Source organism: Ambystoma mexicanum, chromosome 12, assembly GCF_040938575.1.
Source record: "Ambystoma mexicanum isolate Mex_15411 chromosome 12, UKY_AmexF1_1, whole genome shotgun sequence".
In the NCBI taxonomy this organism is placed as follows: Eukaryota; Metazoa; Chordata; class Amphibia; order Caudata; family Ambystomatidae; genus Ambystoma; species Ambystoma mexicanum.
The window spans coordinates 745,361,100-745,384,909 of NC_090936.1; the positions used below are offsets into that span (position 1 = coordinate 745,361,100).

The 23,810-nt window shown below is 45.7% G+C and overlaps 1 protein-coding gene across 3 annotated transcripts in view; it reads right to left on the minus strand.

Annotated features, from left to right (window-relative positions):
- BRD1 (bromodomain containing 1) overlaps positions 1-23,810 on the minus strand; it is a 1,051,203-nt gene that overhangs the window by 732,262 nt on the left and 295,131 nt on the right. For all 3 annotated transcript variants that reach the window (XM_069629247.1, XM_069629245.1, XM_069629246.1), the window contains exon 4: positions 19,751-19,879. In XM_069629247.1, the coding sequence (XP_069485348.1) occupies positions 19,751-19,879 (129 nt within the window). The remainder of the gene's footprint in view (positions 1-19,750; positions 19,880-23,810) is intronic.

Genomic DNA, 23,810 nt, shown 5'->3' on the forward strand with positions numbered 1-23,810 from the left:
GTCACCCCTTGAATTATCCGTCGAAAGCCCCGCAGACTTCGACTTCCGGGGCTTGGACACCCGACCTACCGACAACTTCTTCTTACGTTCGCGTAAGGCTTTGGACGTGAGCGACTGGCAGTCGATACAATCATCCGTGACGTGGGCCTCCCCGAGGCACCAGAGGCAGGCGTCGTGCGAGTCTGTCACCGACATCTTGGACCCACACTCCCCGCACTTCTTGAAACCCGGACGCGGGGTCGAAGACGAAGTAGAAGACATCTTCTGAAGGATTTTCACAAAACGAACAGGTTCGAAGAACCGAAAAGAACAGAACTCCAAAGAGTCGAGGCGTTTAAACCGAGAAACACGAAGCAACACGTTCGCGGAAAAAACGGAACTGAGGCTACGGGCGTCGTGCGTCCTACTTATCACATCGGAGGAGGTCCTCGACGACGGCGCATCGACGTCATCGACGCAGGACGCAGACGCAGAAAAAAGTTTCCGAAGCAGCACAGCTGTGGTGATTACATGTCATAGATATGGAATACGTCGGAGGACCCAATCCCCTCGAAATGTATATGAGAGGCAAGCCTGCCACCCACTGGAGACACATGGACCCAAAGGGACGTGTCATGCCTTTTTTACTTCTGAGGCTGCCGCTGAGCAGGGAGACTGGAGGAAGCCCTTACTCTGCTCTGCTTTTGTTGCTTGCGCCTTTGCTGGCTCAGCCAGCGATTAGGTTGTCTAGACCTCCGTTCCTGGAATGCCCGGAACCCAGCGAAGGCCCGCCCCTTTGTCAGAGAGTTGATGCGACAGGTTGTACGCCTTGTGCATGTCCTTTGTCAGGATAAAGGTTTTGCAGTCTGTGAGCTGTTCTTTTTATCTAATTCCTCGTCGGTGGTAGAGTGAAAGAGGTCACTCCCTTTGAACATAAGGTCCAATATGCGATTCTAGACGTCAGGGTTAAACTTAGCAGCCCGAAGCAAGCCGTCCTTCTCATGTCTGTGGCAATGCAGATGGCCCGGCGAGAGGTATTCTCCTCCTCATCCGTGTCCACCAGCATGTCCGCCTTGGCCCCGGAGCAGATGGAGGGGTGCGGGGCGCTATGGGCTGCAGTGTGGAGACAGGAGGCTGTTGCGGATGCTGGGGCGGGACCACATGTGCTGTGGGAAGCAGGGGAGCCAGAATCAAAGGAACCGGTAGGGGCAGCGGAGCAGTGCTGGGGCCTGTGGCGCCCGAACCCATGTACGCCGGTGGAGTGACTGGCGGGAGCAAGTCTGTGACAGCATCCCACAGGATGGCCCCCATCTGGGGGGATTTACATCAGCGCCAAGAACCTTTCGAATAACCGTTCTTCGGAGGCAGAAGAGGAGGAAGAAGATATCGACGGAATGGCTGGGGGCTGCCTGGGCCGGAGCGCACTCGGTCTAGGTTGAAGGCGAACCCTGCACTGCGCTGCTGATGGATAAACTGTAGGCCACGTACCTGGTTGACACCAGTCCCACCTTGAAACTCATTCTCCCACTTGCTCTGTTCCTAGTAGTGGCATCGGACGATCAGCCATGATGTCTGGCACGACGCCCATTTTGTTGAGCTGTGTGCCATGTGCCAAAGTCATTGTGCATGGCTCCCTAGGCCAGCCTCCTCCAAGACTCTCTCTCTACGCAGTGGGAGTGATCCTACGCCTCCTCTTTTGTTGAGGTAGTACATGGCCACTGTGTTGTCCGTCATTATCAGGGCATTCTTTCCTTGTACAGAGGGCAGAAAAGCCTTCAGCGCTAGTCTGATTGCCCTCAGCTCCAAAAGGTTGATGTGTAGTTTGGACTCCGATGGAGACGAACGACCACTGATTGTCAGATTGTTGGTGTGGGCTCCCCACCCCGTGAGTGAGGCGTCTGTCACTACTGTTATCTCCGGCCATGGTTGCCAAAAAGGTTCCCCCTTGAGGATAGTCTCCTTGCAAGCCCACCATAGGAGATCTTGAGCCATGTTGGCTGGGACTTGCAGAAGATCTGACATCTCCCCCGAAAATTGGGACCATTGAGTCCTGAGGGCAAATTGAAGGGATGTCATCCTCAATGTGGCCTCTGGCACCAGAAAAATGCAGGATGCCATGAGGCCTAGCAACCTTACAAAGTCGAATGCCGGTAGATGTTTGGCATTTTGAAGCTTTGTTAGCATCTGCAGAATGTGGTGAGCGCTCTCCTCGGGAGGCAAGGCTTTCCCTGAGGAAGTATCCAGGACTGATCCGATGAATTGGAGTCTTTGGCTTGGAATCATTTGTGACTTCTTGTAATTGAGGGAGACGTCCAGTCTGTGTAAGAAGTGGCAGACCAAGGCCAGATGTTCATGGGCTCGTTCGGGTGAACTTGCCCTGATTAGCCAATCGTCCAGATAAGGGTAGATGTGAATCCCCCTTCTCCGGATACTTGCTGTCACCATCGCCATCAGCTTGGTGAAAACCCTTGGGGCGGAGGTCAGCCCAAATGGTAGAACCCGAAACTGATAATGAGAACCACTAATTGCGAACCTCAGGTACTTTCTGTGCTTGAGATGGATTGGCACATGAAAGTAAGCATCCTGAAGGTCCAATGAAACCAGCCAGTCCTGAAGCTGAAGAGCCTGAAGGATCTGAGAAAGTGTCACCATCTTGAACTTGTCCTTCCTGAGCAATTGGTTCAAATTTCTCAAGTCCAAGATGGGTCTCAATCCTCCGTCCTTTTTGGGGGTGAGAAAATAAGGGGAGTACCAACCCTTGTTCCTTTCCGCTACAGGTACGTGTTCTATTGCACCTTTCTCTAGCAGGGTTAAAATCTCCTGCACAAGGAGCGGGTCTGAAATTTTTATAGAGTTTTACAGAGTTGGCTCCCGGTGGATGATCTTGAGGTCTTTGATGAAAAGGAAGGCAGTAACCATGGGTCACTATATCTAGTGCCCAGGCATCTGACGTAATGCCCCGCCATTCGTCCAGATACTGAGTGATTCTGCCTCCCACCGGGGTCTTATGGGTGAAGACCTCAAAGTGGCTTTGCAGTGGCTGAGAAGGTAGTAGCCGCTGCTGGGGCTGATCTAGCACCTCTCCCTTTTCCACCACGACCTTTCGTGTTGGCCTCTTTAACTGGCCTGCCCCCTCCCTTCTCCAAAAGAGGAGTAGAAACGAAAAGAGCAACTCTTCCAGGAAGATGAGCCTGCCTAAGAGTGTTGTTGAGGCTGTTTTATAGCGGCGCTAAGTGATTTTGCTGCCACTTTTGAGGTCTGCAGCTTCTCCAAGCTCTCGTCCGCCTTGCTGCTAAACACCCTCAAGCCGTCAAAGGGCATATTAAGTAATCTAGACAGCACATCAGGTGCAAAGCCAGATTTCTTTAGCCATGCAAACCTGCGTAGGACCGTGCTAGATGCCATGGACCTGCTTACACTATCAGCAGTGTCCAGTCCTGACTGAAGGCATTCCTCCATAGCCACTTTACCATCTTTTACTATAGCCAGGAAACTATTCCGTTCCTCACCTTCCGGGATGCGTTCAGCCGCTGATGTCATGCAGTCCCACAGGGTATATGTAAATCTAGCTTAAGTACAAGTTACATTAGTCGATTTAAGGGCCATGCTGCCCGAAAACTTTCTGGGCCCAAGCATCAACTTTTTATCATCCCTGTCTGGTGGTATTGAGGGGTAAGCTGATTGCCTAGGGGAGGATGCAGCTTGAACCACTAGACTTTCAGGGGAGGGATGTTTAGTTAGATATTCTGGATCTGATAAAGATGGCCTGTATTTTGGTACACATTTCTTGTTTACTGCTGAAATAGAATCAGATTCCAATTTACCATCAGCCTCTTCTGAAGTGCTTTATCGAATGGAAGAACAGGATCTTTTAGAGGACATTCACTCAATTTGGGGAAGCTGCCTTCCAACCCATTAAATCGATGACCCTTCCCATGAGATTTCTATAACTAGGATCAGCATGATCTGTAGGGTCGGGTCTCTCAAATTCCACTTCAGGTGAAGTGTCTAGGCCACTGGCATTTTGGAGACAGTCATAAAGATCTGTTATCTTGGAATTCGGGTCCACTAGCTCTTCAGGGACCTCTCTGGCGTCAAACCTAACTCCAGCTGAAATGACATCCTCTTCAGAGGAGTGTTCTTCAAAAATGGATGACATGGATATTAAAAATTTCTGTCTGGGTTGAGGATGGAAAGCTTTTTCAGGTAAAGAGGGTGGTATCGACTTAGGCATGGGCAATGGCGTCGACTTGGGTATCGGGATTAAAGAATGCCTCCATAAAGGCGTCGAAGGCGTCAAAGACGGCGCTGGCTTTGATGTTTTCGAAGAAGGATTCGATACAGTCAAAGGTGTCAACGCCATTTTCATCTGCGATTTCGATGCAGTAGTCGTCGACTTTGTCGAGTCGAGTTTCGACTTCGACGCGGATGTCGATTCCGCTACCACCGATTTATGCACCAGAGGTTTTGTCTTAGTACGAGGCGTGGGGGAACTGTCCCTTGATGACACTCTCGACTCCTTATCGGCTCTTGCATGTTTAGTCTTTGATCTCCCTCTGTCACTTTTAGAGTGGGTAGAGGCATGATCTCCACAGGGCATCTTCGAGGGGGTCTGGGACGCTTTCTCGAATATTTTAAGCATCAAAGCCCTAAAGGCCTCCCATTTTTCAGGGGAATCGTGCTTGGACGGATAAGTCACTCTCCTCTCAGAGGAGGCAGAGGAAGAGGAGGAAGAAGACCTGCGACATCGCTTTTTTGACTTCTTAGTCGAAGACGAGGAGGATTTCCTCGAGCAACTCTTCGATCTCGACTTCCTCGCCCCATGTCGAGATTTTCGACTAGATTCATCTGAATCTTTGTCTTTTAGAAGACTTGTTAGGTTTCCTCCCCCACCATCAGTTTACCACTATGTTCCCTAAGAGCCTTATTGGACATGGCCTGACAGGAACCGCACTTGTCAACCCGATGGTCTAGGCGGAGACACTAGAGGCAATTCCGATGGTGGGTCGGTTATTTACATTTTCCTATCACACTTCTGACATTTTTTTAAACCTGTCTTGGGTGTGGTGAGAGTAGATGACGAGGACATAGTCGAGAAAAAACCTCATGCGCCGTTCGTGACATGAAGCAGTTGCTCCGAAAAACGGAACTGGAGGTAACGGGCGCTGCTCGAGCCCTTTATACAGCGGATGCCGTCGACGCTCGATGGCATCTAAAGATGAGGAATACGTTGGAGGACACAATCCATTTGAAAAAGAAATAGTGCAGGAGGTTGGCAGAGGAAGCAAAGCTGGTTCAGAATAAATTGGTGAAGGTTGCTGCGATTAACGCAGCCCTACCCGGAGAAAGACAGGAAGGAGGGGAGGAGGGGTCAGGAAGTACACAAGCAAGGATGGCAGCAACATGGTCTGCAAACGAAAAAGAGCACTGGGTGGGAGAGGAGCAGTACGAAGGCCCCCAGTAGCAGGGCAGACCTGCAAGAGGACGAGGTGGGTATCGGGGACAAAGAGGAGGGTTTGGAGGACAGGGCATGCGGGGAGGGAGCCAAGGGAACTGTTGGAACTGCGGAAGGTGGGGACATTTTTCCAGAGAATGTAGAATCAGACCTATGGGTTACTATCAAGGACTCCCTCCCATGGGAAACGAACAGCAATTTGTCCACCCACATCCAGGTAGCCCCTACGGGTTGCCCAGGGGTGGTAGCGGATGACAAGAGCAATATTATAACAAATGCCTGCAAGGACCACAACAAATGCAACCTAGGCAGCAAATGCAACACCAAGGTATGCAACCACAACTAGCACTCCAGAACACGATGGAGAACACACACACACTAACATTTTCGCTACCACAGCTAATGGCGCACCGGCATCATTTCGCGGTGCTGCAGTAATTGGAGACAACATTTTCTCCGTCCAAGGAACAAATAGCATACTCCAATTAGGACAGCTGACAGAAAGCACTTGCATGTCCAGTCCTATCAACTACCCTACGTGCAGAAGAGGAACCACTAGTGGGGGCGGAGATAGGCAACAAACCGTTCATCTTCATGGTGGACTCGGGAGCAGAAAAAGCGTGCCTCAGGGAAGGCCGGTTTCCACTCGCAGGGAAAAATTTGGAAACGCAGGGGTTTTCTGGGGCTATCTTGAAAGTTCCTTGCACAAAAGATTTAGACAGAACAGTGGGGAGAAAAACAGTTTGGGTACCCCTGCTGTATAATAAAGATTTGCCCATAAACTTGCTGGGGAGGGATCTCCTTAGTAAGCTTAACATGACCATCTCCTTTACAGAAAGGGGAATAGTGTGCTCCACTCCAGGAGTATGTCCAGTGCGAGCAATGCTGCTGATCAGTACTGTGGTTGTAGTAAGAGGGGTGCCCACGGATATTGACATGTTTATCTACGGGATACAAGTTCTGGCTAGAGTGGTACCAGAAATAACACAAAAAGAATGGAGGGTGCCATCTGATTTTATTTTTCGCCCTGTAATAAGCCCCGAGATAGTGCATGGCACCATCCTTTCAATTGACCTACGGGTGGTGCAAGTATCAGGCAGACGTATCCAATAGGAGTGGACACGCATGGAAGTGAATAGAGAACAGTGGTGTGCATAGACCCAAACATAGCGCTGAGAGAGTTAACAGATTAAGAGCTATTTACTGACAGTGACACTGACAGGGAAATAATAATGGAAATGTGTGCCTTGTGACATAACAATCCAGCACAGAGAGATACACAACCCTGTCATGGCCAGTGTCAGTACACTGCCTTCCATATTCGATCAAGATATGAAGAAGGTACCACAAGAAGTATGGACAACTGGGCCTCATGATGTAGGACTCCTGCAAGGAGTAACGCCCATAAAAATCAAACTAAAGTCAGGCGCAGTACCACCCAGAGTGAAGCAGTACCCCCTGTCTAGAGAAGCGGAGGAGGGAATAAAAGAAACAATAAGTGTATTACTACAACAAGGCATAAGTGTGCCATCAAATTCACCATGTAATACGGCGATATACCCTATAAAAAAAAGTAAGGGGCGAGGCTTGGAGGATGATACAGGATCTCCACCCGCTTATTGACGTCATACAGAAGGAGTTCCCTCTAGTATCAAACCCTGCATCCATTTTATGCAGCATCCAAAAAAATGCGACGTGCTTCACGGTTGTGGATTTGAAGAATGCCTTCTTCTCAATACCACTTGACCCCAGTTGTCAATACCCAACAGCATTTACCCTGGGGGGAAAAAAGATATGAACACTGCAGACTACATCAGGGGTACTGTGAAAGCCCCAGCATATTTAACAGAATTTTGCATGAAGACCATGGCAACATCGATGTAAAAAGCACAATAATCCAATACGTGGACGATCTCCTTATTTGCTGCGAAAATGAAGAGCAGTGTAGAGCAGATTCAGTAATACTCCTGACACTGCTAGCAACAAAGGGGTACAAGGTGGACAAAGGGAAACTACAATACTGCCTGGCAGAAGTATTGTATCTAGGACAGCAGATTTCAAAAGATGGTAAAAGGATTATACCAGTTAAGTCAAAGGCAATATGTGTCACATTGATACCCAAAACAGTGAAGGATATGCAGAAATTTCTCAGCATATGCAATTACTGTCGTGCATGGATACCAGATTATGCCGCATACGCCTGCCCCCTACTTCAAGGACTAAAAGCAGCACAGAAAAACAGCACCCCTATCAAATGGACACAAGAAATGATGAGACAATATTTCAAATTGCAGGACCTAATCACACACGCACTTGTTTTGGCGAATTATGATCGGGAGTTCTCTCTCTTTTCACATAGCAACAGAACACTAATGACAGCAGTACTCCCCCAGAAAACATCACTATGCCACAAACCATTGGCCTATTACAGTTGCACCTTAGATTCAGTGATGCAAGGTCATTTCGTATGCGAACAAGCACTCGCAGCTGCAGCCTTCGCAATAGAAAAAAGTGGCACCATAGTGATGGGCTGCTCGGTAACACTGTACACTGAGCGCTCACTATTTGCCATACTTGAAAGGTCAAAGTCCACTTTTACTACACAAAGAGCAACAGCATACGAAATAATATCAAGCCCAAATGTACACCTCGTCAGATGTAAAACTGTAAATCCTGCCACATTCATCACAGAACCCTGCACAGTCGAAGATATGCAAGCACACGATTGCGCTACATATAAGGGGGGAGGAAGATGACATCCCAAAAGCAAGTGAACATGCCCTAGAAGAGGGAGAAATATACTTCGTAGATGGGTCAGGATCCATCGATTGTGAAACGGGAGAAAAACATGTTGGAGCAGCTGTGGTAAGAATAGAAGGGGAAGAATACAAAGTGATAGTGCAGAAGCACCTCCCCTCACATTTTTCAGTACAGGCAGCAGAATTTATTGCATTAATTGAAGCATTGCAAACAGCCAAAGGGTGCGCAGTAACAATATACTCAGACTTGGCATACGTGACAACAACAGTGCACTCGGGCTTGTCACGATGGCGACAAAGAGGATTCAGGAGAGCAGACGGTTCCCCCATCCAACCTGTAGCATTATTGAATTACTTAATTGAAGCTCTAGCGGAACCATCAGTAGTAGCGTTGGTGAAATGCCAGGCACATACCAACAACACAGACGCGATCTCGCTAGGAAACGCGGCAGCAGACGCCGCAGAAAAACAAGCAGCATATTTTGACATTCCTCCAGCAATAGAATGCATAGTAAAAACACTGGCATTAGAGGATAAAGAGGAAGAGTATAACTCTACACCTGTGCTACAGATAACAGAGTTGCAGAGGCGAGCAGCACCTGAAGAGCAGGAGCTATTGGAGAAAAGAGGGTGCAAACAATCCCCCACAGATTTAATTTGGCGGCAAGAAATGACAGGCAAGGTTGTGATGCCCATAGAATTGTTACAAACAGCATTTCAACAATTGCATTTTCTGGGACACATTGCAAAACAACATATTGCAGCAGACATCCAAGAAGTGTGGTAATTTGCAGGAACACTTGACAAAATTAACGATAGAATGCATTACATGCTAAACATACAGTTCGGGTACGACACTAAGAACACTGCGATGAACACTGCCATGCCCATCAGGGCCATTTCGAGAACTACACAGACTATGCTGACATGGGAGAAAGATGTAATGGGGCAAGATACCTTATGGTGATAGTGTGCCCCTTCTCACAATGGGTGGAGGCAGAACCATGTGCACACCCAGATGGCAAGTGCGTGGCCAAGTTTTTGGTGAAGGAAGTATTCTCTAGGTGGGGGATAAGTGACGTAATCCGTTCAGACAATGGCATGCACTTTGCAAATGAACTCTTTAAAGAAGTGCGTGGTGGTAGACAAAATAAACGGCCTCCTCAAGAGTAGATTGTCTAAAATGTGTCACATACTTAAGAAAACTTGTGTTTATTGCTTGCCCCTAGCACTGTTCCAACTCCGGACACAGCCAAGTCAGGTCCACCATTTGAGCCTGCATGAAATAGTGACGGGAAGGCGTATTCACACGCCACTATCCCTAGTAAGAAGAGCATCAGACGCTCATAGAGCTGCCACAGTGCTAGGGGTTGAATTTAAGGAATATCTCACCCAACTGACACAGGCTGTGTGGAGCATAGCAAGACAAATGGCGCCTGCCTTCACTCGAGATAATGAAACTGACAACCACACCTGCACAAGACAGCCCCACAAGACAGCTAATGCCTGGTAAAAATGTATAGGTTTGCAGTTTCATGCGGAGGTGGAACTCCCCACGATTCCATGGCCCTTATGAAGTAATTTATTGCACTCCCTCTGCAGTAAAAGTGTGGGGGGTTAAAATACTGGGTGCATCTGTCAGATGTGAGAAAGGCACATGACGGTACCTCACACCAGAGTGAGCAACAACAGAGTGAGGAAGTTGCAATCCCTTAAAGATAAAGTACAGATACACAGATGACAAAGTGTAACAAGCAACAAGAAAAGATAAGCTGGAAAATGAATATGAGCACTGATGAAGAATGGGTATAGTTAAATGTATATATATTTGAATTCTCTCTCTCTCTCTCTCTCTCTCTTCCCCCCCTGTCACCTCCCCCCAGCCCCGGCACATCTCAATTCCTACCTTTTTATCTATCTATTGCCCTTTCAGTATGCCTTCATCTCCACTACAGTCCTCCTAGCACACTTTTATTCGAAGTGGGCTCACTCCTGCCGTCTTCTCTTATGGTTCCTGTCATCCCATATTTTTAGCTTAAATACATGTATAACTGAATGTCAGTAACACAAAGATGAAAGAGATAAATTATGTGTGTACTTAACCCATTTATTTCGCCCCTTCATGTGGAAACATGAAGGAAAGGAGGGCCCTCACTAACAACGCCACAGATGTAGATAGCGATAGAGTAGAAGTTAGCAGTAATAGAAATTACCAATATGACTGGTCTTTACTTTGTGGCTATTGTTTTTTTCAGTAATGCTGTTCTGCCTTGGTATGTATTGGAGTGTGTCATTTATATTAGGAGATATAAAGGAGGGGGGAGTGGGGTACATCTGATACAAGAAGGGTCAAGTCTCATTTGGGATGGCTTTGAAGTTATTTGTGGCCACAATGCTTCAGTGAATGATAACTTAACCACCTTGCACAAATACCGGACTGGCAAAACCCCTATTTTTTACATATGCTGCTATAGGTTGTGCTGTTGATAATGTATCGAATGAGTATGATGGTGACTATTCTATGTTCGGTAGGTCGGAATCACCATATGTAAATATGCACACAACTGAAGAATCTACCTCAGATGGCGATAAAATGCAATTTACACCCTATGTCCCAGTAACCCTAACACACCCAGTGTCAAAATCCTTGCAGATTAGGGGTGAATAAAATTATGAAATATGGACAAACATTTTTCCCATAAGACATCTGAAGGTGAAAAAGTTACACAATGGTCAAAGGGGGAGGGGGTAGAAGACAAAAAAGGGGGCATGAGGGAAAGGTTATGATGCATACCATGGTCTGGGATTAGATGAAATTGAAGTCCCCCTTCCACCCAGATCAGTCCAACAAATGGTACTCAGACATGAGTGCCACCGCCAAACAAGCAACAAATGAGAGCTGTTAGGTTTGCTCTCTCATACCCCATACCTCTGCACGCCCAGAGTACTTATACCCCAGAAGATACCCATGGCGGATGCCCAGTGTCTAATTGTCTAATCCATTTAGCCTTATGTAGAATACGAAGTACCTTCCAGGCATTTAGACCCTTTTGGTCGCTCGCCACTGCACCCGGTGACCTATCTGAGACCCTTTTGGTCGCTCGCCATTGCATCCAGTTACTTATTTAGACCCTTTGGTACCTTGCCTTGCACTCTGCTAACTACTCTAAGTCATGCATTTTAGCTCATACTGTGAATTTTGATCCTAGGTGAACCCATCTGCACACTTAGATTATACTACTACTAGGCACCTGGCCACTGCAGGCCAACCTACCAACAAACACTTATGACATCTCCCATGTCTGACACACCTATATGCTACTTAGCTATACTCTCTACGCTTTCTGCCTTAGCCATCATGGTTGCCCCCCCCACCACATTCCGCCTACAGAAAGGGAACCAACCAAAAAGATGTACACACTGCTACCACTCCAACAGTCTGCCCCCTTTACTCAAACCCAACTGAATCAGGCTTGTCCTACCGGACTAAGGAACTCTAGACTAGGCACTAGACTACCCAAACAGCCTGCTCCCTTTACCCAGACCCAACTGAATCAGACTTGTCCTACCGGACTAAGGAACCTTAGACTAGGCACTAGACTTCCCAAACCACCAATTGCACACTCACCTCTCAACCACCCTAAGAAGGAGCTCATACACGACAGGCGAACACGCATCAAAGGAAACCTAGCTGCAATCAAATACCTTGTACCAAAACCTCTGAAACTTTGCTCAACAAGGTCCACATTAGCAATAATACTAAAATAACACAAAATCTCAATGGAGGTCTCATTAACGCTAGATCTCGAATAGCCCACACCTCTGAAATTGTTAATATCACCTGTAACCAACTCGATTTCCTAGCAGTTACTGAAACATGGCTACACAAAGCTGCTGGCCCTGCCCTTATGAGAGCCATACCCCCAAACTTTACCATCTTCAGAAAAGATAGTTAAACCTCCAAAGGAGGAGGCATAGCTCTTATCTGCAGAGCCAACCTCACCATCAAAGAAATGGACAGCATCACTATACAGTAAGCTGAACTACTCTCCCTAAAAATAGAAATCTCCGCCTCACGTACTATCACAGTACACCTTATCTACAGACCCCCTGGTCCACTAGGCACCTTTGAAGAGGACTTAACCACCCTCTTAAACACTAACGCCAAACCAGGAACACAAATCATTCTATTAGGCAATCTTAACTTCGGCTATAAGGACCCAAAAGACTCCAATGCCTCCACCATAGCCAACACTATTGTGAAAGCAGGCCTCACTATTCGGAATAACGGCCCCACGCACTCTAAAGGCCGCACATTGGACTGGGTCGCAGATATTAACTGCGTTTCCCTCATAACGGCAATTGAATCTTGTATATAGACTGATCACCATCTGATTTCATTGACCATTTCAGACCTTCCCCAACCTAAATCTACTAAACCTCATGCTCCTCCTGCCCTCACCTGTTGCAAAAAAAATATCACACTCAAATCTTATCCCCCTGATCCAACCTATCACCAATCACTCTAGCCTGATCTCTAACCCTAATTATCTTGCTGACCTGTATAACACCATCAACTTGGCGATTGACGCCATTGCGCCGCTGAAACTCACCAAATCTAAACCTATTGCCCATCTTAACACCTGTTTCAATCCCACGTTAAAAGCCCTACACAAAGAGAAACGACACGCAGAAGCCTGCTGGAGAAAAAAACCTTCTCCCCATAACAAAAACCTCCTCACTGCCCTTACTAACAGCTACAAAAAAAATCATTCAGGCAAAAAAAAGAGACCTTTAATGACAGAATCAAAAAAGCGAATTCGAATACCAGGGAAATCTTCTCCATCCCAAGAGAATTAGAATCCCCAATTGCACCCATATACTCTTGCACCAAAGACAAAGCCTGGTGCACAAACATTCAAAATGCCCTATGCAACAAAATCTCAATGTTACGAGACAAAATATTAGCCAAAAAATCTGCCCTCCACAACATTGCCCTCTCACGCAAGAAACCATCCTCCAGGAACTTGCCGCCAACCAAACCAAACCCGCTAACCAATTTAGCTTTAGAGCCATCTCTATTGTGGAAACTAAGAACATCATCAAGTCGTTGAAACCGTCTCGATGTCTTGGCGACACCTGTCCAGCCCCAATTATTAAAGAAGCTGCACATGAACTAGCCCCCTTCGTCACATCATTTATCAACTCATCATTCAAATCATGCTCTGTGCCAACTAACCTTAAAGATGCCTGGATATTACCTCTCCTAAAAAAAGCAAACCTGGACCCCAATGTCCCAACAAACTATAGGCCCATAACAACTAACCCGTTCCTCCTCAAAATCTTAGATAAAGCTGCATTTCTACAGATCCAATCTTATCTGGAGATCAACTATCTACTAGGGACAAGACAATCAGGATTTAGACCGAGACATGGAACCGAAACGGCTCTCCTTGATCTTAAAAAACAACTAGACGAGAGCAAAGATAGAGGAGACATCTCCATTCCCCTAGACCTATCAGCCGCCTTCGACCTGGTAGACCACAAGTTACTCTGTAATCACCTCAAATCGGCATCCAACTTCTCCACAAAAGCCACAGCGTGGATAAATTAATTCTTGGACCAGAGAACCATAAGAGTCTTCTCACCTTCTTCAGCACCGGATCCAGTGCCCATCACCTGTGGAGTCCCTCAAGGGTCATGTGTTTCCCCCACTTTGTACAATATTTTTACAAAGCCGCTCTTTGATATATATAGGACAAACTAGGGGTCTCATATACCAACTTTGCTGATGACACCCAGATTATTATCCCAATCCAGGGTGACTATGAAAAGGACACCAGCCTCATAAATAAAATCTAAATCATCCAAACCTGGATGGCCACACACGGCCTATGTCTTAACGACAAGACCGAGCTCTTAATCATCGGGTCCTCCAGTAAACTGAAAAAATTACCCCATATGTACAATTCCATCACGATTGATGGCATCAAAATCAAGGTAGCCAAGGAAGTTAAAACCTTAGTATTCTACTTAGAATCAGCTCTTACCCTCGACAAGCAAGTAAATGCTACAGCCTCAGCAACCAGTTACACCTGCAAACTTATCCATGCCTGCAAACCATACCTATCCACAGATAGCTGTACCACCATAGCGCGAGCCCTCATCCTCTCCAAATTAGACTACTGCAATGCTCTGTACCTAAGCACCAGTAAACATAACATCAACAAACTCCACACCTTGCAGAACAATGCCCTTAGAACAGCCCTAGGAATTCCCAAAGGGCAACACATATCTGTCCATAGAAGAGCCATCAACTGGCTAGCCATCAAGGACCGGATCAAATTCAAAACTCTGAAGATTACACACAATTGTCTGAACAAAGCACCTGCATACCTCACAGAAAAATTCAAAGCACACCTATGAATGACCCATCAGAAAGGCCCTCTCAAACAGCATCAAAATCCCCAACTTTAAGCTGAAAAGAACTGGCGGATCCAGCTTCCCAGTTCTAGCAGCTCATCTCTGGAACTCTATCCCAGATGCACTCAGAGCCACCCCTTCCTTCCACGTGTTCAAAGCGAACGTCAAACTCTGGCTTAAATCCAACGACTGCTAAAATGTCTCAAGTGGACCAAATACTCTGTACATGTACTGCAAAATATTTGAAACTGTAACATTTCCCACATGTAAGTCATCCGACATTGTAACATAAGAAATGCTTGATATATGATCCTGTAACATAAGAATTGTAACTTATTTATGTACCTGTAACTCAAGATTGTATTCTTTGCAAGCGCCCAGTTGCTTAACGGCCAGGCGCGCTCTATAAATAAACAATACTAGGGGGGGGGAGCACCTCTCCACCCCAATTGGAGGGGCGGCGCATCTCATGTAGCCCCACCCTGGGGGCAGGTGAGGGGAGGGGCTGTCCTGCACTCCTCCCTGGGCTCAGGCGTCCCTTCCAAGAAGCAGATATCTGGGCCTAGGGAGGGCTGCATGACATGGCACTCACTCCATTGCGGGTGGGGAGTTAGGGGGTCACCGTCCCTTCCCATTTGAAAATTCCCCGCCCTTTGGAGTGCCCCACAACCCCCCTAAAAAGCGTTCTGCCATTTTCACTTTTTTCCTTTGATAACCCAACTCCCCTTGGTGCAGAGGGACACATTGGTGTGCCGATCTGGCCCCAGGGTGCCCAAACCTTACAGCCCCACCCACTGGGGGGCCTGTCCCACAATTTTTGGTGGCCCTCTCCCCCCTCACCCCATTTTTTTCATTTCTACTCGAGGATTTGTGTTTGGTATTTGCTGAAAGCTTCAACCAAACATTCGGAATCACTAAGTCAGTCACTACTTCCTCTTCTCTTGTCTTTGTAGATCGATGTCCCTCATAAGTATGTTGATCCATTTTAGCCTTTGCCGAAGTTTCTTCAATCGCAATCGATTTTCCCTTTTCATTCCACAACTCAATAACTCAAATCTCTTTCTATTATCGACTGAGGACATAGAATTTGTAAGATTTACTAAAATAAAGGACCCCTATTATGCGGAAATGGGCCTTAACTTAAAGAAGGCACAGATGGCCATCCTGAGTACCACAAGTGACCTAGAGCGGCACAGACTAAAAGTGTTCTCTTAATTGCTGAGGGAAGACGCACAGGGAAGTGTGCCGAAATGGGGGGGAATGGGGGGGATGGGGTGGGCAGAAGGCGGATGGCCGGAAGGGTCCCAGAAGGAGTTCTCGTGGATGTTCTCGTAGAGGAAGGACACTGTAGATAGTACTAACGAAAAAGCGCTTTTCTCCCAGAGATTCTCCCCCAAGTAGTCCATAAAATGGGAGTAGGATTCCAGCATCTTTAGACATAATGCCCTTAAATTTGGTCAGTTGGAACACGCGGGGCTCCAGTACTTTTAAATCCAAAAAAATGAAAGAACAGATATTCCACTCAAATAATATTTTATTTCAGGAAACAAGGTTGGTCAATCCTCTGGAGAGCGAGGGCTATACCCTTCATTGTCTATCTTCTTTACAGATAGCCAGAGGAAGGCCCTCAGGGGGGGTCTTCTGATAGCGTTTAACAATAATGCAATTAAAAGCATAACTCCTATTGCTAATGATGTCATAGGAATTCAGGACTGTTAGTAACCAGAAAAATCTAAAAAGAAAAAGGGCGAATTTGGTTGGATTTCCTAGGTTCTTGGGGTTTGAAAATGGTGATGGAGTAGTGAGGGGGGACAGGCCCGGCCACGACCTGGCATCGGGTACCTCATCCTCTGTCTTGGACTATTTATTGTTTCACCAGGCTTACTCTCCCGACAATCTACCATGGGAGTAAAACATGACTGGGGGGGGTGGGGGGGTGGGTGATCACTCACAGTTGGAACTATCATTCCCTGACTTGTTAGCAACATTGTCTGTTGTACACTTACAAAATCTAACCGGGAAAAAAGGGAAGGTTTGTCTTGTTAAGTATAGACAGAACGGGAAATATCTGAACAGTAAATTAGGGAAAATCCCAAGCCATGTCTGGGAGGAGGAATGTCAACCAGAGAGATTTGTGAAATATATCTGGTCCGTCTCTTCTCTGAGTGAAACAGCAGTAGGAAATAAACAAAGTCATGTACACAGTTTCGATGAAGAGATCTGGTCAAGGAAAAGGGGAATTAAGACAGTGTGAGGATACTAAAGAAAATGGGCTAGGACCCACAGACATATAGATTGGAAGCGGAGGAAAAAAAAAACTAAAAGTATTGGTCAAGAAATCATAGGATGTCTCGGCTGCAACAGGACAGTGAATTGATGCTTCAGCTAATAAATGAGGTGAATTCTAGAAACATTTGGTCAGTTGTTGGTTAATTAGAATCCTGTTCTAGCAGTACATTATGTAATCTGGTCCCAGAGTCCAGGTGGGTGGAATACCTGTCAAAAACTTTTAAGAACACTGGGGAGGATCAGCATAGCGTAAGCTTAGATAGTCCTTGGCATTCGACCTTCACAGAGGAAGATATTGCTGACATAATATAAAAGTCATCATCCTCTAGAGCTGCCGGACCTAATCATATCAAGTACTCAAGAACAATCTTGGTTTATGGTCCAGGTTATTAAATCAGCTCTATGTAGAGAACCTGAAGAGGAGCTCCTTTCCACCCTCATGGAAGACTGCGCAAGTGATACCATTTTTCAGGGTGGGGGGGGGGGGAGCGATCTGATAAATCCGGCAAATTATCACCTGATCGCCCTCCTCGATATAGACAGTAAAATCTTTATGAAATTGCTGCTTAATGATTTATCGAAATGGGTACACGCTGCTCAGATTTTATCTTGTCAAACAGGTTTCAAGACGAGGTCTTTTTACCACTTTGAATGGGCAAGTTCTAACCCTATGGGGAAAGGCGAGGCCCTATTATAAGGTGAGGCCCTATTATACGGGGCCTGGGTCGATCCATCTAAGGCATTCGACCAAGTAGATGGAGCACTCCTCTGGATTAAACTACGAAGGTGGGGGATTACATAGAGACACCTCTGTGAGGGTGCGTCTAGACACTACAGGCATCTATCTGAATTAATTCTGGTCGAGAAAGGAGTCAAGCAGGGGTGCCGGGGGCAGGGTGGGGGTTTTCTTCTTCAACTTGTTTCAGTCGTACATGGGCATCTTCTTGGAGTCATCTGCATTGGCCAGTCCAGTGATAAGTGGGAGAAGTATTCACTGGCTGGCCTATGTAGATGATATTGTGTTGCTGGATAAGACAGCAATAGGATTAGAATGCCTGCTAACCAAATTGGGTGACTACACAGGATTAAATGGGCTGTCCATAAACCCTGTGAAGTCTAAGATTGTGGTTTTCAGGCATCCCTAAAAAAGGATCTGCTATGCAGATTGGTTTATGGAGGGCCAAACTATCCCACAGGTGGATGAATTAACTTACTTGGGCTATACAATATAGGCTTCACCAGCTACCCACAAAGTGGAGTCAGAGTTATTAGGTAAAATTGTGCACATCATACCCCAGATGTTGAAACAAAGTGCCAAAATACTGCACATTTTTTATCCTTCCTTTAATCAGATGTTACAGGGCAAAATCAGTCCCAGTGATCTTATATGGCCTAGAATCGAAGCCCTTGATTTGAAACACAAATTGGAGGGCCGCTTATGGAAGATGGCTCTCAGACTCCCAATGAGTACTCCATCCAGGAGTCTGAGATTTGAGTTAGGCTTAAGCTCACTGGGCTGCCTGGCAGATTGGAAATTGGTTTCACTCTATCGGGAGATTATTATAGCACAAAACAGAACACTCTATAGAGATATCAAGGTACATCTGGATCAATCAAGGTCTAAGATCCTCGCTATATTAGAGAAAAGAGTGAAGGAGATCTTAGCAAGGGTCGATCTTGATTCACCAACACTAATTTCAAATCCACAGAAGATAAAAGGGGCATTGAAACAAAGTGAATGGATCGAAGCAATCGCAAAAGTGCGGGTCTCGATTCCGTTAAATCAGTTCCTCTAGGATGAAAAAAAGTTGGGCTGCCTTGCACACTATTTCGTAAAGATTCCAGATAAACTAAAAATCATTTTCTCAGAATAGGATTGAATGTGTCACACACTGGAGATGTTTTGGCTAAGCATAATCAAGGGGATGAAGGCCATAAATATTGCAAAATATGCTCCATTCCTTCGAATCAATCATTAAGACATCTCTTGATGGAATGCGAGGGGACCTGGAGTATGAGATCAGCTCTTCTCCAGGGCGGGGCTGATCTCAGATGTCCTCTGGGACAGAAGGATCTCTGGTCATGAAATACAAGTTTTTGAAAAACTGAAATGCTAGACCAAAAACTAATCTCTGTTCCATGTCGTTCCATCTGTAAAACGGACAGAAAGCAGGCAAAGGTTTATGTAAACCAAAGCAGGGCCTAACGAATATGCAAGTTTTATCAAGATATTGTAATTACATGTTGATAGAAGGGAAGTGGCTGGAATATATTTCTGTTCCTATGAGAATATGCAAATCTTATCGAGATACTGTAACCATATGCGGAAAGAAGGGAAATGGCTGTAACTTATTTGTTTTTATGAGATTACTACAAATGTATTTTTATTTTTGAAAATTGCTATGTGCTTTGTAAAGGTCTCTTGGACCATATGCAAATAAAATAATAATAACGTTCCGTCCAAATTTCTTCCCAGAACAGTTAATGCACACAGACATAAAAGGACCTTGAGATACCATGTAAACATGTTGCCATTAATACAGGTATTCCAGCTTTCAAAAAAGTTCAATGCTACTGGCAGTGTTCAGCATCTCACATTTGCTACCAATCAAACCCCGAACAGCCGTAGTCCTGGGAAATTAGAACCTTCAGTGCCAAAAAACACAGACATTACAGGATAGCAGCTCTCTAAAATTTCAATTACAATTTCAGTAGTCAATTATAAACAAGTACTTTATTTAAATAGGGCTAACCTTATTTTAAGCATATTTCATTACAAAATTCAAGACGGAGGATTCAAAGATTCCCGCTAAAACATATCAATTGTTAAGAAGAAAATAGTTACCTCTTCTCGCTTTAACTTCTCTCTTTTCCGTATCTGTTCAATCAACAACCGTGCTCTTTCCAGGTCATGGCGCAACCTTTGACAGTATTTTAATTTTTTCTTTAGAATTCGGGTCTCTTCATTCTCTCTCTGAAAAACACAACGCATATATTTAAATATATTATCTTCAGCCTACAAAGAACAGTCTGGAGACTTCATTTTTTATAGGCCACTCTAGTTATAGTGAATTATTATGTTATTAGTTATGAATTAGTTATTTTAGTTAGGGTCAGTTTAGCCAAAACCCATTCAAGGTATGTGGAAGAGCAGTAAAGTCTTAGGAGTGAGTGAGTGGTCTAGGGCCACAGAGTTCACAGAGAATAACAATAATTCAGTCAACGTATACAACAAATACAACAATTAGGCCTTAAGAATACACCAAGAAACAAAACTAGCAGTTAGTATCACTCAAATATCACAAATATATACGCTCACCAGTAAGTTCACTTACAATGCATCAATCAATAATTAACCAGGTATTACAGGGCTTGCAAAAACTCCTCACCCACTCGCATGGGCGTGGAGATTTTATGAAGGGGAAAGAACATTTCCATTTAATTTTCAACACTCTTCATGTTGAGTACAGGGATGTAGAAAACGTTAATTACCATTTACTGCAAAGCAACGTATTTTGCAGTAAATAGCAAATAAACTGTCACTGTGCACGGTTGGCCACAGGGTGGTAGCATTGTGCCAAATATGATATTCATTAAAGGTGAAATGCACCATATAACAAAAAGGTGAGATTTGTTTTCAACATATTTTGAGGGGAGAGTAGGTGAAGTAACTAGCGCTGTAGGGCTAGTGACATTTTTGATCATTTGTAAGGCCTGGGTAGGTAATCGGATGCAGATAAAATGAATAGAACCAATACAATCCCAATTCCCTTTCATTTAGGAAGTCAAAGTGCTAAGACGTATGGGGCCTACTGCGCAAACGACTCAGGTTACAGTACAGGTTTCTCCAGGGAAGGTATTCTCAACAAGGATTCAATGGGCTTCTGGTGGCGATTTAAAACAGTTCAAAACTATTTCAAAGTAAAATAAGTATTTGTCCTAAGACAGGCAAGTTCTCCTCTCTATCCCAGTCCAAAGGCTATCTAAGGGGTATGATACTTGACCCAGGTTCGACGACCAAAATGTAACCACCAAGAGAGTTATGGGACAATGGGCTTTGCACCCAATGCTACCCTATGGAGAATGGGGGAAGAGGGGGCACAGGAACACTTAGGTTTACTTACTCCCATGACTCAGATTGTCCCAGGTCACACTGTCTTCAGAAATCCTCCTCTTATCCAGAATTAGGGCTGCAATCAAGCCCAAGCCTAGCAATTGAAAGGATCTGCCACATTCAAACAGCCAGTAGTTGTAGAATCAGGGACAACTACTGGTTTAACATCCACTCCCGGGCCCCTGCAGCAGATTCTCTGACACCAAGGGATGTGGACTTGGACAAGACAGTCTGAGCCCCCTCCCTTTGGCTCACACACACACAAAAGCTCACTAGCCAGCAAAAGCAGCAGCTTTGCTGGGCAAGTGCATGACCTTATATGCGATTTCCTGACCTGGTAAGGCAGGAAAAAAGCCAAACTACAATATGGCCAAAGAACAAGTGAGAAACCTTGTAGCACCACTATCATTGGGTGCTAGCCACCTTTAGTAGCTATTCACGGTAAACACAAAATTACACAAGTAAAATAAAAATGGTCAAAATGTTGCTGCTGCTGCCACCAGCTGGTCTTGAGCACATATAGAAATATACCAAGGTAGAAAGATACACAGAACCCACAATGCACTGCAAAGTGTTGTGTGCAATATACAAAATACAGGAACTCCTAAAGAGAAACCATTTCTCATTAATGACAGTCTTAGGCACTAGTCAGTTTCCCTACAACAATGAGCAAAATGCAAGAGAAGCTGAAAGGCTTTAATTCCCTTCAAAAAGTCAAATAAGCAAAAAGAAGGGGTCCCATTGAAATCAATGGAGGGAAAGTTGCAAAACAGAAAATCGTTCCCAACAGGGGGTGACTGGAATTGCTGCCCATTGGATGGCTTGATGTTCCAATGTGAAAAAAAGGAAATGACAGATGTCTGCTGTGCTGTGATCACTGAAACCAAAGCGCTGAACTGATTTAAATATGTGCACATTCGATCATTCGAAGCGACTGACCCGGAGGGAGGTGGAGGAGCGAAGAGCTGTATTTCCGAAGTTGAAGGTATTGCGGTCCCAGGCCCCAGAAGGCCTTGCAGCCAAGGAGAGCCAGTGAAGAGATTACAGGGCTGGAGAGATACGATCCATGGGCTTGAGGACAAGGACATGTCTCGTAGTCTCGTTCTGGGTGAGTTGCAAAGGACAGAGAGTAGAAGCAGGCAGATTTAGGAAGAGGCTGTTGCAGTAGTCCAGCCTAGAAAGAGCCAGAGATCTGGAGACGGTGAGCTTCTGGGGGAAGATGAGGCAAGGAATAATACCTATGAGGAGGTGCAGTTGGTAGTTTGACTTCTTAGAGACATTAGAGATGTGTGTTTGAAAATGAAAGCGTGGAGTCGAATGTGTCCCTGAGGTTCTTAGCCTCACAGGTGGCTGAAGGGAGAGGGCCAGCCAGAGAGTTACAGGAAAGGAAGGTGAAGGGTGCCGATAAGGAGGATCTCTGTCTTATTGCCAGAAAGGTAGAGGTTGTTGGCAGCACACAACTCCTGGATTGCAGAAAGACAGTCAGATTGGCGAGGAGGTGACAAAGGGAGCCTGAAAACCAGCTGAGTGCCATTCGCCTAACACTGAAAATTGGAGTTGAGAGCAGCAATGAAATGGGTGAGGGGTGCCAGGTATTGGTCGAAAAGCCAAGGAGAGAGCTTAGACCGCTGGGGAACACCATGAGTGGAGAGTGTGATAGAGGAAAGGAAGGACCCAATTTGGTCAGGGGAGGGTCGGTTGGGGAGGAAGGAGACAGCCAGGCCAGAGCCTGATCAGTGATATCCAGATTATCACAGAGGTGGTTGAGCAGGATGGCATGGTTGACAGTATCAAAGGCAGAAGGAGAGATCGAGTAGGAGGACAGAGGGGAGAAGAATCTAGGTTGGAGAGCAGGTCTTCACAGATGTTTAGGAGAGCAGTTTCCACGCTTCTGGCTGCTCTGAAGCCAATTTACTACAATTGAAGTCATAAGGGTATTCGGATTCTGTCTCCTTCCCTATTCATGTTAGCACATCATGAGCATAATCAATTATGTTACCTTTAAAAGAAATTTAAGCCTACCGCTTTCGTCCCTACAAATAGCTAAATGTCCGTATTCCAGAGAACAAGCTTGCTGTCCCTTGGGGTGTAGTTTCCCTAGTGTGGCGCTAATGTGTCGCCAATCTGGGGAGAAACAAGAGAGCACTCATAGCCTGGCTCACTACTGTCCTATGCTAAAAAAAGCACACTCAGGGCAATCAACTATTGTCTTTAATAGTGTTGCTGTCCCTTCATGTGACTTATCATAAAAGATGGTATGTCCACCATTTAGTGGAATTAATTCCACTGCATTCTAATAAAACAATATGTTTGTACTTTGGTCCAGATCACTTTATAATTAACATGAATCTAGTGGGTCGGATTAGCTGCTCTGAAGCCAGACTGATGGTCATGGAGACAACCTACAGAATCAGTGTGAAGATTAAGCTGGGAGATGGCCAGCGTTTCCAGGAGTTTGCCCAGGAAAGGAGTGATCGAGATCGGGCGATAGTTAGCCGGGGAGATGGGGTCGGCTGTGGGTTTCTTTAGAAGGGGGTGCACAAGAGTGCTTCAGAGGGGAGGGGAAGCCTCCAGTGAAGGACTGGTTGCAGAAGTTGGCCAGGAAAGAAGCAAGGGTGTCAATATGGTCCTTGATGGTTTTGGACGAACAGGGAAGAACCTATTTTGAAGATACTTTTAAAGATCAGACTTGTCTGGAAATCTCGCCTGGGGAAAACAGAGGAAAGGAAGAGAAAGAGGGAGGAGAGGTGGTTGCAGGGAGGCCAAAGATAGTGGAGAGAGAGTAGAGGAG